At 50.7% G+C, this 17,952-nt stretch overlaps 1 protein-coding gene across 1 annotated transcript; it reads left to right on the top strand.

Moving 5' to 3' along the window:
- The first annotated feature begins 7,319 nt into the window (after positions 1–7,319).
- Positions 7,320–16,112, top strand: LOC310746955 (uncharacterized protein). The gene is made up of 6 exons (XM_083581229.1): positions 7,320–7,501; positions 13,032–13,158; positions 13,298–13,383; positions 14,705–14,950; positions 15,053–15,232; positions 15,370–16,112. Exons 1-6 carry the CDS (start codon positions 7,453–7,455, stop codon positions 15,408–15,410), a joined length of 729 nt encoding a protein of 242 aa, XP_083437355.1. The 5' UTR covers positions 7,320–7,452; the 3' UTR covers positions 15,411–16,112.
- Positions 16,113–17,952: the final 1,840 nt, after the last annotated feature.

Here is a 17,952-nt window from a genome sequence, read left to right as displayed (position 1 = left end):
GGCTTGGAATGTGGGAAGAGCTTCACCTTGAAGCAAACTCTCACTTCCCATGAAAAACTCACAGTGGGGAAAATCCTGGAGTTATAGAATAGTAGCTTTGGGAGGGATTCTTAGGGTCATCTAGTCTGACCAATGCAATGCATCTTGATGATTAGTCAGAATCTTCTTTCTTGTTATGTTCTTGTGGGGTTACATGGTTCTTCACCTCCTTTACAATCGTGAGAATAACCCTGTACAGAATAATCAGGTTCCTTGTCTGTTTAGATGTTTAGCTTGAATGAGACATAGTGCACCCCAGAGAGAGAACACAAATAAGCAATGAGACAACCAATGCGTATTGGAATTTCTATATAACATTGCTTTATTGATTAACAAACTTAACACATAACAAGACAAGGGAACATGCACTCAGACACACACGCAATCACACACACACACACACACCTTCTCTAGGTTGGCCAGACCTAGAGGGTGGCTGCCAGGCAGCCGGATCTCAACTGCGTCTGACTCACACCTCAATCGGAAAGAGACTAATCTTATACGCTCTTCTCATTGTGCATCTAAGTCTCATGTTCCTGAGTGACATGTTCCTGGCAGTTCTTAGCATGTTCTTGGAAGTCCTCCATCTTTAGCATCTTCTTGGCATATCACAACCCTTACTGTTTGTACCCGGTCTTCTGGCACGGTACAACACTCATTGTTTGGGGCTAGCATTGCATGGCTTAGTCTTTATGCTTCATTGTAGTTACAGAACTTTTTGCCAGAACATGAACATTCCATTCGCTTCTTTTGATCAGCACAGTTCATTAATAACACACTTCATTCATAATAGCATCCATTTTGTGAGGTGTTCTTCAGCCTAAAATGTGTGGTGGTCTTCAGCCATCTTGCGGCTCATTCAAAACATGCCATTCATAACAACTGTGAGTTAGGTTTGGCTCCCCAAGGTCTCCCAGTGAGCTTCATGGCCAAGTCGGGATTTAACCCAGGTCACCCAGGGTGTAGTCGAATACTCTGGCAATGTACTACACTGGCTGTCCCATGAGACTCTTAGAAATTGTTTGTGCATGTTTGCTTAAAATTTGGGTGCCATATTCTGGTGTTTGTGTCTAAAGTTGTGTACTCTAGCAAAGTAATTAATGTAATAATAGTAAGTACAGTATTTTAATAGATTTAAGGCAATGTTAGCTGGGGGAGGGGGAAGTTTCAAATTCTGGGGGTGAGCGGTGATTGGCTGTGAATTTGGAAGGGTGTTTGAGTAAGTACAACATAACAATCAGGCTTTTGGCTTACTAAACTTTCTCTAACCCTTTAAATGTGTGTGAGGCAGATGATTGCTTTGTTTCATTTTTTCTTGTTTTTATTATCTAGGTTGTGTTTTTATTTTGCATTTTAATGGTGGGAACCGTCCTGAGGTTTTTGGATGAAAGCAGTATATAAATTTCATAAACTAAATGTCGGATGGTAGTCATAACCGATAAATGAAACATTTAAAAATACTCAAGCAAACAAAAAATTTCCCACATAAATCACAACAACAACTTAAAAAAACCAGCAACAGCAGCTACAACCCCCCCCCCCAGGAGTCGGTCTGGGCCCTGCCTCCCAGAGCTGGCGGGAAAAGGCCCGCAAGGCAGGGAGCAGGTCTTCCAGGTCTCCTGGTCCAGGTGGTCTCCAGGTTCTTGAGTAGAGACAGTTGTGGAGAGGGGTGGATAGGAGTTGTGAAGGAGGGTGGGTTAGATCCGTAGTGGAGAAACAACCTTACCATGTCTATTGCTACAGTTGTAGTAAAGTTACAAAAAAGAAGACAAAAGAGCATTCGAAACATTTTATTTAAGTAAAACATTAACATTATAGCATATTGTGATGGGATGGTGAGCTGCTTGTGCGTAAAATCCTGATCCCTCAGAGTTTGGCTAAGTTCCCAAACCTCTGTCTGTGATGGAGCTCCTTAAGCATGGCTCCATCAATCGCTCGTTGAATCGGACAGTGGGCGTTTACGGAACTTCTTCCAGCATAAAAGCTCCTTAACGGAAACGCGTCTTCTGGACTCTCGGCGTGACAGTTTCTGCCGAGGAGTGGGTGTCCCTACGGGAGGTCCTGAAACCTCTCCACTGTTCTCGCTTGAAGTATCTCTGAGCCCTCCCTCCGACTCACTTTCCCTTGTAACTCCACTTCTCCCCCTGCTGGTCCCCTCCTCCGCTGAGTGGTCTCTCTCACCCTCCATGAGCCCTTTCACCTCCTTCGTCTCAGATGACAGTTCCCTGACATCCACCTCCCCTCTAGGGCCCCCTTCACCCCCTTCCCTCCCCTCCTCTGCGGGAGGCGAGGGAGCAAAACCCCTGAAGGAACCTCCCTCATCTTCCGAAGTTTCGAACACTTCCCTCCACCTTTTGCTGTTCCCGGTTTCCAAGTACTCCTCCTCCTCGGAGTCTGTACCCCCTTCCAACTCCGATTCCCTGAATCCCTCCAGTTCCTCCTCATCGTCGGTGGTGCCAAAGTACTCCCTCCGGAACCTCGCTACTGTCTGAGGTTTCCTGGGGAACCTTTGGTGGAACGTTTCGATCAAGACCTCGTCATGGACCTCCTCTGCCTTCACCCAGGTGTTTTCCGACTCCGGTTCCCCTTCCCACGCGACCAAATACTCCACCTGATTACCCTTCCACCTGGAGTCGATGATTTCCGCCACATAGTTGCGGCTTTCCCTTTCTTCTATGGCTGGCCCCCGTGTGGACACCCCTTCACCTTCCCCCCTGTATGGTGACAGTAATGACCTGTGGAATACTGGGTGCAGTTTCATGTGGTTCGGTAACCGGAGTCTGAAAGCCACTGGGTTGACCTGTTGGATGACCTCAAATGGTCCCAATCTTTTGGGTCTCAATTTCTTGCAACTCCCCTTGAACGGCAACCCTTGGGTTGATAGCCAGACCCGACTCCCCACCCTAATTGTTTCACCTTCCCTTCTGCTCTTGTCTGCCTGCCTCTTATATTCTTCTTTGGCCCTTTCTAAGTTGTGTTGGAGTTGACGATGGATCGCTTCCATTTCTTCTACAAAAAGTTCAGCGGCCGGAACACTCCATCTCTCTCCTCCTTCCCCTGGAAACGCCCTGGGGTGGCACCCATAATTAGCCAAAAAGGGGCTCATCCCTGTGGACACATTCTCTGCATTATTGTAAGCAAATTCCGCTAGTGCCAACTTTTCGACCCAATCGTTTTCTCTGTCATTGACATAACACCTCAGGTATTGTTGAAGGATACCGTTTGCCCTCTCCGCCTGCCCATTGGTCTCAGGGTGCCTGGCAGTCGAAAAGTTGACCTCTACGTGCAACAAGCTCATAAGCTTCCTCCAGAATCTGGACGTGAACTGTTTCCCTCTGTCGGAAACCAGCCTCAAGGGGGCGCCATGCAGCCTAAAAATATGTTCTACAAACAATTTTGCTGTCTCTTCCGCCGTGACTGCATGTGAGCAAGCTACAAAGTGACCCATCTTAGTTAACTGGTCTACCACGACTAGTATGGCGGTTTTCCCCTGGGATTTGGGCAGATCAGTCATAAAATCTATCGACACCGCCTCCCACGGTCGTTCTGGTGTGGGTAACGGTTCTAATAACCCCGCTGGTGCCCGCCTTTCTCCTTTGGCTCTCTGGCATTGGTCACACCTTCTCACATACTCCCGTACATCCTCCCTCACCTTGGGCCACCAAAACTCCCTGGTCACCAACCACATGGTCTTGTGTTGCCCAAAATGCCCCGCTGTGGGATTGTCGTGCAGCTGTTTGAGTACTCTCCCCCTCAATTCCCCTTCGGGTATATATAGCGCCCCTTTGTAATACAATGCCCCGTTTCTTTCTTCAAAACCTCCGGGGTCTTCTCCCTCTCTCCTTAAACCTCCCGCTTCTCCAAGGCTCTTGCCTCCTGGCGCGCTCCAATGGTCAGCGCTGATTTGGTCAGCTGGTCCATAGACTCCGCCCTGAGCGCCCGGGAAAGTTCGTCTTTCACCGCCGAAGAAAGCCCCTCTTCAAAGAGCATTTGAATGGGTTCCGCCGATAGGTCCCACCCCAATTTATGTATCAACATTGTAAACTCAGTCCAGTACTCACGAACCGATCGGCTCCCCTGTTTGCAAGCCATCAATTGTCTGCGCACCAGCCCCTGTTCAATCTCGCTGGAAAACATCAAATCCATGGCGCGAAAAAACTTCCTCGCGTCCTTCAGCATGTCACTATTCCCTGCCATCAGGGGCCGGACCCAGTCTCTCGCCCCCCCTTCGAGATGGCCAATCACAAACGCCACTCGCGATGCCTCATCGGGAAAGTCGTTAAACTGCAGTTCGAGAGCATACTGCATCTCTGTCCTAAAGGCTTGGTAGTTCCTGGGGTCCCCCCCAAACTTCTGCACCATTCCTGGCATCTTTCTTGCTAGTGTAGCGCCTTTTGCCTTTTCTGCATCCTGCGCCCTCCTTTCTTCTAGCCTCGCCGTTTGCATTGCTAGCTGGAGTTCCAAAACTCTGTACCTTTCTTCCAGAGTTGGACCTTCTCCAGCTCCTGCTGCTCCTCCGGCTCCGGCTGGGTTGCTCATGATGCCTCTCTGCACAAGCTGCTTTCAGAGACTGTCCGATTGCTGTGATGGGATGGTGAGCTGCTTGTGCGTAAAATCCTGATCCCTCAGAGTTTGGCTAAGTTCCCAAACCTCTGTCTGTGATGGAGCTCCTTAAGCATGGCTCCATCAATCGCTCGTTGAATCGGACAGTGGGCGTTTACGGAACTTCTTCCAGCATAAAAGCTCCTTAACGGAAACGCGTCTTCTGGACTCTCGGCGTGACAGTTTCCGCCGAGGAGTGGGTGTCCCTACGGGAGGTCCTGAAACCTCTCCACTGTTCTCGCTTGAAGTATCTCTGAGCCCTCCCTCCGACTCACTTTCCCTTGTAACTCCACTTCTCCCCCTGCTGGTCCCCTCCTCCGCTGAGTGGTCTCTCTCACCCTCCATGAGCCCTTTCACCTCCTTCGTCTCAGATGACAGTTCCCTGACACATATGTATCCATGTTTGGTAACTGATGTGGTTAAACATTTTTTTAAAAAAATCTTAGACTGAGTGTTAGCACATATGAAAAACTTAAATCCTTACTTCCTGATGAATAGCCTTTGGACTATAATGTAACTTAAATAGAAAACTATATTTAGAAAGATCCAGACGCATTTTATTTTTAAAATCGACTTTAAATTTAAAAAACAACCATTGATTCTTATCCACCCTGACCACAACCCAGCTGTTTCCTCCTCTCCCATCCTTCCTGGACAGCCTTTGCCAGCCAGGCCTAGCATTTCCCTGGTGGGGCATTTCATCCATCTCAAGGCCCGCACCTGCACTCTCAATGTACCCCCACCCACCCAGTCTGGCACCCGCAGCCCAGAACAAAGATGGCAGCCAATGGGGAGGTGTCTGTGGAAGAAGCAGCTCCCCACCCACAAACCCCCTTGTCTCCTGCTTCCTTTCTGGCTGCCCCCTGCCTCAGCACCACCCTCTCTTGCTGAAGGCTGCATGCCCCCCACCTCTCCAATACATATCTCATCAGTCATCGCATGTGTGGAAGATTCCTGCACCGCAGGGGGTGGACTAGATGACTCTGTTGGTCCCTTCCCTCTCTCTAGTTCTATGACAAGCTTGCTTTGTCCTGCTCTGGAAGGGAAGACTCAAGATACAGTCATACCTCGGGTTGAAGTAGCTTCAAGTTAAGCATTTTCGGGTTGCGCTCCATGGGACCCAGAAGTAACGGAGCGCGTTACTTCCGGGTTTCGCCGCTCATGCATGCACAGACACTCAGAATGACGTCATGTGCATGTGCGGAATCGGTGAATCACGACACGTGCAGATGCGGGTTGCGTTCGCTTCAGGATGCGAATGGGGCTTCGGAACGGATCACACTCGCATCCAGAGGTACCACTGTAAAAGGCTTCAAGTTTCAGGAAAGGCCCTTCCAAATAAACATCAGGAAGAACTTTCTGACAATAGGAGCTGTCAGGACAGTGGAACAAACTCCATTGGGAGATGGTGGACTCTCCTTCCTGGGAGGTTTGTAAGCAGAGGGTGGGTGGCTGCCTGTCTGTCAGAAGTGCTTTATCTGTGATCCCTGCATTGCAGGTTGCCCCTGACTCTCTGAAGGAGGCAGTGGTAAAACCACTCTTCAGTCAACTTCCCTGGACTTGGAAAATCTAACTACCGGCCAGTTGCTAATCTTCCTTTCCTGGGCAAGGTTCTGGAGCGAGTGGTCGCGGACTAGATCCAGACGCTCTTGGAGGAAACTGATTTTCTAGATCCATTTCAATCAGGGTTTAGCGCAGTTTTGGCACAGAAGCTGCTTTGGTGGTCCTGAATGATGACTTCTCTCGAAAGAGAGAGACAGGGAAACACATCCCTGTTAATTCTCCTCAACCTCTCAGTGGCTTTCAATACCATCAACCATTGTCTGAACTAGGGGTGAGTGGCACTGCTTTGCAGTGGATCTGGTCCGACTTGGATGGTCATTCCCAGGGGGGGATGCTTGGCAAATGCTTTTCAGCCCCATGGAGCCTTCAATGTGGGGTTCCAGAGGGCTCCATCCTGTCCCCCATGTTGTTTAACATCTACGTGAAACCAAGGGTGGGGACTTCTGGAGGTTTGGAGTACACTGTCAGCTCTATTTCTCCTTCACATCTGCAGGTGAGGCACTGGAAGTGCTGGACCAGAGTCTTGCCTCAGTAATGGACTGGATGAGAGCCAACAAAGTGAAGCTCAATCCAGCCTGGCCCCCTCAAATATTTTCTTGGTGGCGCAAAGGGACTGTGGCCCCTAGGAGTTGGCTGCTGTGCAGGAGGCCGTGGCGGCCATCAACAAGGGGGGCTTTAAAGAGGATGTGAGACATTCATGGAGGAGGGGAGAGTTATGGATGACCCCTGTGGGGCCCGATCCAGCGGCTGCAGGACTCTTCCGATGTGCTCATGGGATGTCAGCCAGTCGATGGCAGCACTGAAGCATCTTCCGAGAGGCGAGAGGACTGGATTTGAAGCTCCTCGAGTCTCTCGCTTCAAGGTGAATAGGAAGGGCGGGGGGGGGGCACATGACAGAGACGGACTTTCCCTCAGATGGACCTTTATCCATGCTCGCCCGGTGTGGATGGAGAGAACCTCTCCCCGCTTCTCTCCTCATCCTAGACGGGGAGGGGGGCACTCAAAGGGATCCCAAATGTGGGAGATGAACCCCCACCCCGGGAAATAGCGAGGCTAGTGAAGCTGGGCCAATGGGCCCCCCCCGATCACGCGTTCCGCTCCCTCTTCCTGGGGAGTTCCCCGCTGCCCCCTCGAGGGAGAGGCTTCCGGGCTGGGGCTGCGCTCCGCCTCCGCCTCCTGGCACCGGAAAGTCCCAGGGCGCCGTCCCACCGCCGGGTCCCTTTCGTTTTCGGAGGCAGAAGGAGAAGCATGGGGTGGCGGCTGCCCGTCTTGCTGGCGTTGCTCCTGGCGGGGCCAGGTAAGGCGGGCGGGGGCCGCCTCTCGGGCGTCCGACGGGTGCGCGGGGCTCCGGGAGGGGCTGGAGCCGGGGAAAGGAGGACTGGGCGGCGGAGCGGGGCGGGGAGGGCGCAGGACTCGGGGGGGGGGACCGGGAAGAGGAACCCCTGATTCAGGCAGCGCAGAGTTTCACTGCGGAACTCCCTCCGGCAGGAGGCAGGGGTGGGCAAATTCATGGAGGAGGAGGGGGCTACTGAGGGCTGCTCTGCCTCCCGCTTCTGAATGCCAGTCTCTGGAAACCGGAGCTGGAGTTGGGGGGGGGGGGAAGTGGCCCTTGCGCTCCTTGGCCACTGGGAGAACAGCGTGCTCTGGACTGCATGAACCGTTGGCCTGATCCAGCCGGCTCTTCTGATGGAGCCTTCATGTCCAGTGGCAGTCTATCTGGATTCCTTGGTTCTAAGGGGCATTTATAGGCACGCGGGTGGCGCTGTGGTCTATACCACAGAGCCTAGGACTTGCCAACCCGCGACAAGGTGAGCTCCCGTTGCTCGGTCCCTGCTCCTGCCAACCTAGCAGTTTGAAAGCATGTCAAGGTGCAAGTAGATAAATAGGTACCGCTCCGGCGGGAAGGTAAACGGCGTTTCCATGCGCTGCTCTGGTTCGCCAGAAGCGGCTTAAGTCATGCTGGCCACATGACCCGGAAGCTGTACGCCGGCTCCCTCGGCCAATAAAGCAAGATGAGCACCGCAACCCCAGAGTTGGCCTGGACCTAATGGTCAGGGGTCCCTTTACCTTCACCTTGAAGGGGCATTTGGCCCCAGTGAGGACAGGGCGCTGGACTAGAAGGGACACTGGACTGAGCCAACAAAGCTTTTCTGATGTTCTTAACTGAGGCCTTCAGAGCAGCTATTGCAGAAGCCCCCCCCCCCGTTCTGTGCGGAGGAGCACCCCCCCTTGGACCCCTTCCTGGAGCTCCCTCGGGTGGCACCTAAAAGGCTGAACAGGGTCCTTGGGGCAAGACACCCCCCCACTTTGCCAGGCTCTCAGCCCCATGGGGGTTTTGGCTACAAGAAATCTGTTGTTTGTTTAGGGCAGCCTCCTGCCCCACCAAAAAAAGAAAAACACAACCCGCCAGATGTTTTGGATCACAACTTCCCAGCAGGAAAGGCTGGGATGTGTTTAGTTACTTACCAAGTTTCTATCCTGCTTCCCTCCCTCTGCATGGCGTCCATCGCACCAGACGTCTGGACCCGCGTGGTCAGTGGTGACTCTGCTCTGCCCCCACGGACAGAGGCTTCCTCAGACCAGTTTCTGGGGCCCACTAGTGGGGAGAGTGATCCTTTTTGGTTAATGTTTGGTGCAATTGTAAAATACAAAACAGTGCCACCACAAATGCAAAATACGCAAAGTGTTACTAAAAGCAAATTCAAAATTGACCAAGTACTGTAGAGTGTTCCTGTCGTGCTTGGATCCTGCCTGTGGCCTCCGCTTTGGGGTGTCTGGTCAGTCCAGGATGATGTTGGCCTGATCCAGCAGCCAGACTCTTCTCACCCGTGTTAGGAATCAGCCAGGCTCATCTTGCAACTGTTGTGGGTCCATCTGTGACCACATGGAGACAGATCTCTGGATGCCACGTTGGCAGTGGACATCTCCATCCGGCTGGCCCCTCCAGCTTTCTTAAGCAGGTCAGCGGAAGAGCTGATCCATTGCATTTATACCCCTCCCTTTCCTCCAAGGAAGACACAGTTCACCCCCCCCCAGTTAATCTCTACAACGACCCTGCAAGGGAGGTGAAGAGGCTGTGTTTGACTCCACCCAGGGCTGAGTGCGGGTTTGAACCTTGATCTCCCGGGTCCTCATCTGCCACTCTCACCGCCGCCCCACACTGGCTTCCTAGAGTCCTTTGGCTAGGAGGCAGCTCTAAAAACTGAATAGGTAAATGAATACGGGGGAAGTAAAATGCCCTTTAGAGAAGGATCTGAAATATTTTCCTGGAAGCTTGAATTTCTTTTAATAATAATAATAATAAAATAATTTTATTTCTATCCCACCCTCCCCAGCGGAAGTCTGGCTCAGAGTGGCTAACAACAATAAAAGTAAAATAGCATTCTAAAATCAATTCATTTTAAAATCAATTCAAAATCAAATTCATGGCAACCATTGGGCTAGAGTTCTGTGAGGATTACCAAAGGAGGGGTCAGACTGTGCCTTGGCCAAATTTTATTCTAATTTGTTTAATTTAATGATTTAATGTGTTGGAAATCACTTTGAGATTTTTTCAATGAAATATAAAGCAGTATAGAAATGAATAATAATAATAATGGCTCCTAGGCATACTTTGTTGCGGCGACTGTAACCTAGGTTTAAGGTGCCATCTGGTGATTAGCTTATATATTTGAGTTTCTAACGCTGCTTTTCATGCTCTTCGGGCTTTTCCAAGCTGGTGCCCCCCTCCCCCTCACATAAGAACATAATAAGAGTTTGCTGGATCAGGCCCGTTCCCCCATGAATTTGTCTAATATTCTGAATCCATCTAGGCTCGTGGCCATTGATCCAGCAGGTTCTTTTCATGCCGTCTCACAACCCTCACCCTTAGTAACTGAAAACAAATGCCAAGAGTCTAAAAACAATTAGAATTAAAAACCTATACCTTCCACCCAGTGATTTCAAGGCTTCCGGAAACGGCCTTCTTCTGTTTATTTTTGTTTCGTAAAATGTGTGCACAGCTTGATTGTTGAAAAAAGGGGGGGGAAATGAAACAATAAAATCGAGAGAGAGAAATACAGTGCCTTAAGGCACACAGAAAGTTAACAAATTAAAACCCATGCCAGAATTCCTGCTTTATTCTTCTGCCTCTGGGGAAACAGCAACGCTACCACATTCCTCAAGCCTTTGCTACTTTTGCTGCAACAGAAGTCCAAGGAGAGCGAAAGAGGAGCCCTGCCAGTTTCTGGGCATTCACGTCCTTAATGGACTGACTCCAGCTACAAAAGCTGAGGCCGGGGTCTTGCTTTGGAGGTTTCTGTTGGGGGCAGCGATTGGTGCTGTTACTGATAGTCAAAAGGACTCGCTTTGTGTTGTGTCTTTGTGTTAGACTTTGCTGTGATTTATGTGGAAGTTGCTCAGTTTGGTTTTACATTTTTTTAAACATTTGATTTGTCATTCATGGCTACATTTGTGACGGTTTCTTTCATGTTAGAAGCAGCCTTGAGCATGGATTGAACTGTGGAAAGGAGACATAGCACTGAAATTATTTATTTATGTATGGTTGGTTGGTTGGCCACCGGAGGAAGAGGAGGCTGAGCTGGATCCAGCGGTCAGGCTCTTCTCATGTACTTAAGGAACCTCCAGGCCCAGAAGCAGTCTATCTAGATTCCTAAGTTTTTTGGGGGGGGGCAATTGGATACTCAGGGGACAGGATACTAAGTGAGATGGGTCCCCTTTGGGGCCATGAATTTGTCTAATCCTCTTTCAAAGTCATCTGGGTTGGCGGTCGTTGCTGCCTCTTGTGGAAGGGAGTTCCACCGGTTAACTAGGCAACACACCATCAATGCCATCTCAGTGTATTGGTGGTGGGTTCACACGAGTCATTTCACTTTGTGGGCCATTGTGTACCGCTCCCTCAATGTTCCTGCTTTAGTGCCATCTTGGGGTGGGGGTGGGGGCTCCCTTGTGCTCCTGCGCAAAAACAGGGAGGAAAGTTCTCCCCAGTTTTGGAATGACAAATTACAGTCTTTCGAAAGTGGAAATGAAGCAATCTATCCAGTGCTGTTTTTGTAGGAAAAGAGGTGCCAGAACTCACCATTAACACCTCCCTTGTTCTCTTATAATGGATAATGGCTCCCACCCAGAGGGCCGGAAACTGAGTTCCAGAGAGTTCTGGGTGGACAAAAGCCCTGCATCTATTTGCCCTGAAGCTTTTGCAGGGACAGCTGAGACTGAACACAGGATTGTGCAGCATTATTATTATTATTATTTCATACAATGTATGAAATGATTATGGAAAACCTCAAAGTGGTTAACAAAAAAAGATCACAACCCTCCTTTAAAACATGTTGTTGTTTAGTCGTGTCCGCCTCTTCGTGACCCCCTGGACCAGAGCACACCAGGCGCTCCTGTCTTCCACTGCCTCCCTCACGCTGGTAGCTTCGAGAACACTGTCCCACCATCTCGTCCTCCATCGTCCCCTTCTCCTTGTGCCCTCCATCTTTCCCAACATCAGGGTCTTTTCCAGGGAGTCTTCTCTTCTCAGGAGGTGGCCAAAGTCTTGGAGCCTCAGCTTCAGGATCTGTCCTTCCAGTGAGCACTCAGGGCTGATTTCCTTCAGAATGGAGAGGTTTGATCTTCTTGCAGTCCATGGGACTCTCAAGAGTCTCCTCCAGCACCAGAATTCAAAAGCATCCATTCTTCGGCGATCAGCCTTCTTTATGGTCCAGCTCTCACTTCCATACATCACTACTGGGAAAACTATAGCTTTAACTATACGGACCTTTGTCGGCAAGGTGATGTCTCTGCTTGTCTAGATTTGTCATCACCTTTAAAGCATACAAAAGTTAAAATACTAAAACAAATCAGAATTACCTCGACTTTCTTCTTTTAATAATATTTATTATTATTATTATTATTATTATTATTATTATTATTATTATTATTATTTCAAATTTTACCAATTCATTTACAGTACAATCCGAACAAAACTCTCGTATCCTTTGACTGGTCACCCATGGGATCCTTTTGTTAACTTATATAGCTGCTATATTACTTATATTTTATCCGTTATATGCATTAATTCTAAATCATTAAACTACAATTTCTCCTCTGCTGCTGCCCTTCAAATCCTGCATAGGTTTTAACATAACCATCGTCAAAATCACATCAGCTTTTTGTGCATCTGGGTTAGGCTTGCATAAACAACAATAATTTCAGCAGGTGCCAAAAAGAACACAGGGAAGGCGCCTGTTTCATATCAAGTGGCTGGGAGTTCCAGAGGGCAGGCCGTACTAAAAGATCAGGTTCTTGTAAATGTGGAACAGGCCTTGTGTGGCATCTGCAGCAGTGCCAGTTCCACCAGTTGAAGGGGCAAAGTGTTCTCATGGGTAAACTGGTTTCGAACTTTTAAGGGTGTTTCCGTGTGCTGCTCTGGTTCGCCAGAAGCGGCTTAGTCCTGCTGGCCACATGACCCAGAAGCTGTATGTGGACAAATGCTGGCTCCCTCGGCCAGTAAAGCGAGATGAGCGCTGCAACCCCAGAGTCATCCGCGACTGGACCTAATGGTCAGGGGTCCCTTTACCTTTATGCTAACAGCAGCACCTTGAACGGCCCGGTTGCAAATGGGCAGCCGCTGCAAAGGTGTTCTACGCTGACCAAACCTTGTTCCCTTTAGGAATTAAGCATAACCCCACCCCGAAAGCAAGCCCCCTTTGCTGGGCCCAGGGCAAAGAGAACTCGGCCCTTGCCTGCTTCTCCTCCTTCTCTTCCTCATTCATTGTGGGCCAAAACGGCCCTCTCCGCTCTCCACTCTTTCCTGAAGCTCTGCTCTTCTCTTTCCACAGCTCTAGGGAACGAGGGAGCAGCTGCTGGGACTTGTGGCTCCTGCCAGAAACACTCCAAAAAGCAGGGGAAATTAAGCAAATACCCTGGGAGGATGAAAAACTGGGAAACCTGCATGGACTTAGTCAAGTAAGTAGGCCACCCTCACCAGCCTCAAACAAGGGACTTCTCCCTGCCTGCCATCCTTCGGCGGCTCCGTTACGTCTCTGCCAGCCACCTGGTTCTCCACCTCCATCCCTCCGCTCCATTCCGTCCTTTTCCTCGGCAGGTTCACGTTCCCCCAAGGAGACTGTTACCTCGGCTTAAAGAGCAGTGACTGGGTCCAAGCGCTGATGAAAGAATTCCCTGAAAAAGGTGAGTGAAAAAGAGGAAAAAAAAGGTTTAGGGGTGCTCTGGCTGGCGAGAAGTGAAGGGGCATAGTGTGGAACTGGCAGAAATGACTGGCAGAATCCGAGACCAGGGAGAAGAGTCGGTGGAAGAAGACTGGAAAAAGTTTAAAGACTATTTACAGAAATACTGTAAAATTAATGAATGTTAGAAAAAGGTGGAAATGAAGTGATATGGCTTTAGTAGAAATGTGATAAGGAACTAAGTATAACTAGATTATTAGAGTAAAATAAGGTTAGAAATGTTAAGATAATAATATGTTAGAAAACAGAGGAAGATGGAAAGGAATTGCTGAAACAATTAATAGAAGTGGAATACAAAAAGGAAGGTGTGAGGAGGTCGCTGAAATAAGTGAATGAAAGATAAGATAATGAAATTGTTTGGTGTGTTTTAAATTGTTTTCATTTAGTTCTGTTAGTCTAATGTGTTAGTGTTATGTAGTGTTTTTATGTTATATTATGTAGTGTTTTTGTATTGTATTGTTTATTTCGTTTTGTTTAAATTGTTGGAAAAGCAATAAATATTATTTTTTAAAAAAAGAGAAGTGAAGGGGCATAGTGGACAGGCGGGGACCTGGGAGAGACCCGAGTTCGAATCCCCACTTGGCAGCCACGAAGCTCGCAGGGTGGTGCCCAGGCCCTGCCTCTCTCAGCCCAGCCTCCCTCACAGATTCTGGCTGAACTTTCTGAGGACATCAGCCAACTGGACTCTGGAAAGGGCTTCTTGGGAAGGTGGAGGCTTTCAGACAGAATTTGCACAGCCCCCCATCAGGGAACCTTCAGCCACGATCCCTCCACTAGAAGACACCTGGAAGCATTAAAAACCTGTTCTTCTAACGGGAGGTTTTTAATGTTTCAAGGCTTTAATATTTTGTTGGGAGCCGCCCAGAATGGCTGGGGCAACCTGCTCAGATGAGCAACATATAAATAATAAAATAACCATTACAGTCGTGCCTTGGTTTTGGAACAGCTTAGTTCTCGAACGTTTTGGCTCCCGAACGCCGCACACCCAGAAGTGACACACCCGGTTTTTGAACATTCTTTTGGAAGCCAAACGTCTGGCGGGACTTCCGATTGGCTGCAGGAGCTTCCTGCAGCCAATCAGAAGCCGTGCTTTGGTTTTGGAACGTTTTGGGAGTCAAATGGACTTCCGGAACGGATTCCGTTCAAATTCCAGGGTACAACTGTATTATTATTGCAGGGCTAGAGGACCCTCAATCCTATGAGCCTGTGAATGGCCTGTTTTCCTGCCCCCCAGCCGTCTCAGTGTGCATTTCTCTCTCCCACAGAAAAGGGTCTTGTGATGCTGAGTCCAAGTCCTGCGCCTCCCAAGCCGGCCCTCACCTCTGCACCCAAGCCCTCCACCTCCCAAGCCCCCCTCTCAGCTCAGTCCCCCACGGTCTCGCTGAGGGTCCTTGATGAGACCTCAGTGGGGGTCCTCGATGAGACCCCTGCCATGCATCCAGCTCCAGAGGTCCCCAAGGATGCAACACAGCCCCCCACGTCAACCAGAAGTGCTGCGCCACTCGGCCACGGTGAGTGTGTGGTGCTGGGAGGACTGGGGCACCTGGAAAGGGACTTCCCACCCTCTTTAAAGTCCCTTGACTGTGCTTCGAAATTCTTTGTTTGCCTTGCAGATCCCCGGGCAGCCGGGCCCGCTAGCCAGGCCCCCCAGACGGCAGAAAGGGGGGTCTCACCAACAGTCGTGCTTTCTTTGCTGGCTGTCACCCTGGTTGCCGTGGCCATTGCCACCATCGCGGTGTGCCGCAGGAGACACCGGCAGCGGCGGGCAACCCTCGTTCCTCTCAGAGACCCAGGTGGGCAAGGAGGGGGGCGGGGGGAAGTCTCCTCTGCTCCCCCTCCACAGAACAGCCTTTGGCAACCTGGAGCCCTCCAGAGGTTGTGGGCTGCAACTCAAATCGTCCTAACGAATACCTCTTTCCCCTTTCAACAGAGGAGCAAATACACCTGCCGCATCATCGTGAGGAGACCTGAAGGCAGCCTGGCGGCCGCTGGAGTAAGCAAAAAGCAGATTTTGCCAGAATTTCCAGCAAGTCTGCTGCATCACTTTGTTCCAAGAGTTGCGGGGGGCCATGAAAGGACTTTGAGCCAAGGGGGGAGAGTGGGAAATGTAGATACTGGAATCCCGTTGTGTGCAAAAGGTGTCCCTTGAAAATCTCTCTCTTGTTCTTAAAAGGCTTTTTGGAGTGTGTGTCTGGCAGCCAAACCCCCAAAGCTGCCCCCCCCATTTGCACTTTACCCCGTGTGTCTTTCCCTCTGCCCCTTATTTTTGTACAGAAGCATAGAAACTGTAGAGTTGGGAGGGACCCTGGGGGTCATCTAGTCCAACCCCCTGCAATTCAAGAATCTTCACTACAGTATCCATGACAGATGTCCACCTAACCTCTGGCTAAAAGCCTCCAAGGAGGGAGTGTCCACCATCTCTCGAGGGAGACCGTTCCTCTGTTGAACAGCTCTTGCTGTCAGAAAGTTCTTCCTGAGGTTTAGTGGGAGTCTCCTTTCTTGCAACTTGAAGCCATGAGTTCGAGTCCTGCCCTCCAGAGCGGGAGAAAGCCAGCTTGCTCCACCTTCCATGTCTCCTCTCAGCCTCAACCTTCCGAGGGCCAGAAGACCAAATGATATGTCATAAGGATATGTAAATAGAAATGGTTAAAAAAATAAATAATTTTGCACAAAGGAGGATTCTGCCCTCATGATCTTCGCTTGCTCTCTGCGTGCTCACTTTGAAGGCGAAAGCAGAACCCGGAAGGCCACAGTCTGCTTTCACTTCTCGGTTTGCAAAGCTTCCTCGTGAGTCAAGTCTGGGGAATCCAGCATGCCCCCCCCCCTCCTCCTCTCGCTTCCTCCTCCATGACCTCATGGGGTTTTCCGCCCGCTGTTTTCTCAAGAAGGAAATTTTCAAGGATGGGCGAAGGTGTCGTGTCGCCCACAGGTGCTGCACTGCCTTGCCCGGGGGGCAGGATGGCGCCCCCCAGGCCACCCCCACATTTCCCAGCAGCTATATCTATCCCCAAACACGCCACAATGCCTTTTGAAGGGGCCGCACCAATGAAATTTCTGACAAACTCTCTGTGCGGAGATAAGGTGGAAAGTAAATAAATAGGAACCGGGTTTGGCATTTCAGGCGACTGCGCAATCTGGGCTGGGACTGCAGTTCTGTGGGGGCTGTGCAGGTTGCGACATGACTCAGAACCTGCCACAGACGGACCTTTAGACTTTCTGAGGTGGGAAAAGGACCCTGCGAGGTGTCTAGCCCCCCCCCCGCAGTGCAGGAATCTCCACTCAGTGTGACAAACGGCCACCCGGGCACTGCTTTAAAATCCCCAATGAATCATAGAACAGTAGAGTTGGAAGGGACCCTGAGGGTCATCTAGTCCAACCCCCTGCAGTGCTGGAGAATCCCTGACAGGTGGCCTTCCAACCTATTCAAAAACCTCCAGCGAAGGTGAGGCTACCACCTTCCAACGTCACAGAATCCAAGAAAGGTAGAGATATGGAAAGGGCACTCCAGGGGTCATCCAGTCCAGCTCCCATAAAGGAAGGAATCACCAGCTGCTTAAATGTGTGGTTCCCTCCCCCAGACCTTTCAATAAACTCTGTCAGATGAAACAGTGCTTTGACACAAGAGCCGCGGTCCCATTTCCACCCCCCCCCCCGCGTCCCCCCACCCCCTCAGCCCCCTAAGCAGCAACAGAAGGAGAAGAAGCGGACGTCGTTGAAGGCCGTGTCTTCCTGCATGCCGGCCGAGGGCTGCACTCTCGTCTGGAAGCCGCCCCCCCCAGCCCTCCCAGGGCACCTGCAGCCCCTCGCCAGACTCCCTCTCCATCCGGAGGTTGTTGGCGGCCGTGGCGTCCAGCCTCACTCGCGGTGGCGCCGCCTGCAGCTGAAGGAGAGCCGCCAAGGCCACCGGGTTTTGCTCCAGCTGCCCAAACTGAGAGGGCGAAGCAGAAAGCGCAGGGTTAAACTGCGGAACTCCCTCCCAGGAGAGGCAGCCGGGGCCACCAGCCGGGGGGGGGGGGGCTTTAAAAGAGGGTTGGGCAGATTCTGGGAGGGGGGCTATGGGGGGCTCCTAGCCAGGAGGGCTCAGCTCTGCCCTCTGCAGTCGGAGGAAGGAAGCGTTTCTGAATGCCGGTTCCTGGAAGCCTCGAGAGGGGATGCCACCGGCCAACTGTGAAAAAGCAAAACAAAACAATCCCCAAACGAGGATGAAAAAAGTATAAGGTGGATTTTAGACTGTGAAAAAGTTTAAGCAAGCAAGAGGCTAAAAATGGATTACACCTTGCGTCAGCTTTGGACAAGGCTGTGCCTAAACGGAAAGGGTTTTAGCAGGCGCCGGAAAGCAAGCGGCGAGGGAGCCTGCAGTCGGTCAATGCGCAGGCAGTTCCAAAGACCGCCTGTGCAGCCAGCCGGCCGGCCAGTCCCACATCCCGCAGCCCCGACCTGGAGCCAGAGGCAGAGAAAGCTGCTCCGGTCCCCTGGGGTCGGGGCTAGCTGCCCGCGGCGAGCATCCGGGGGG

This window comes from Podarcis filfolensis (genome assembly GCF_964270895.1).
Source record: "Podarcis filfolensis genome assembly, chromosome: 13".
Lineage (NCBI taxonomy): Eukaryota > Metazoa > Chordata > Lepidosauria > Squamata > Lacertidae > Podarcis > Podarcis filfolensis.
Note: the sequence above shows the minus strand (reverse complement) of the source record. Positions and strands in the feature narration are given on the sequence as shown.

Bases quoted from the DNA above. Each gene is read 5' to 3' on its own strand.
- LOC310746955 (XM_083581229.1), top strand. From the start codon at position 7,453: ATGGGGTGGCGGCTGCCCGTCTTGCTGGCGTTGCTCCTGGCGGGGCCA. The intron at 13,159-13,297 runs GTAAGTAGGCCA...TTTCCTCGGCAG, and splicing joins ACCTGCATGGACTTAGTCAA to GTTCACGTTCCCCCAAGGAG. The intron at 13,384-14,704 runs GTGAGTGAAAAA...TCTCTCCCACAG, and splicing joins GAAAGAATTCCCTGAAAAAG to AAAAGGGTCTTGTGATGCTG.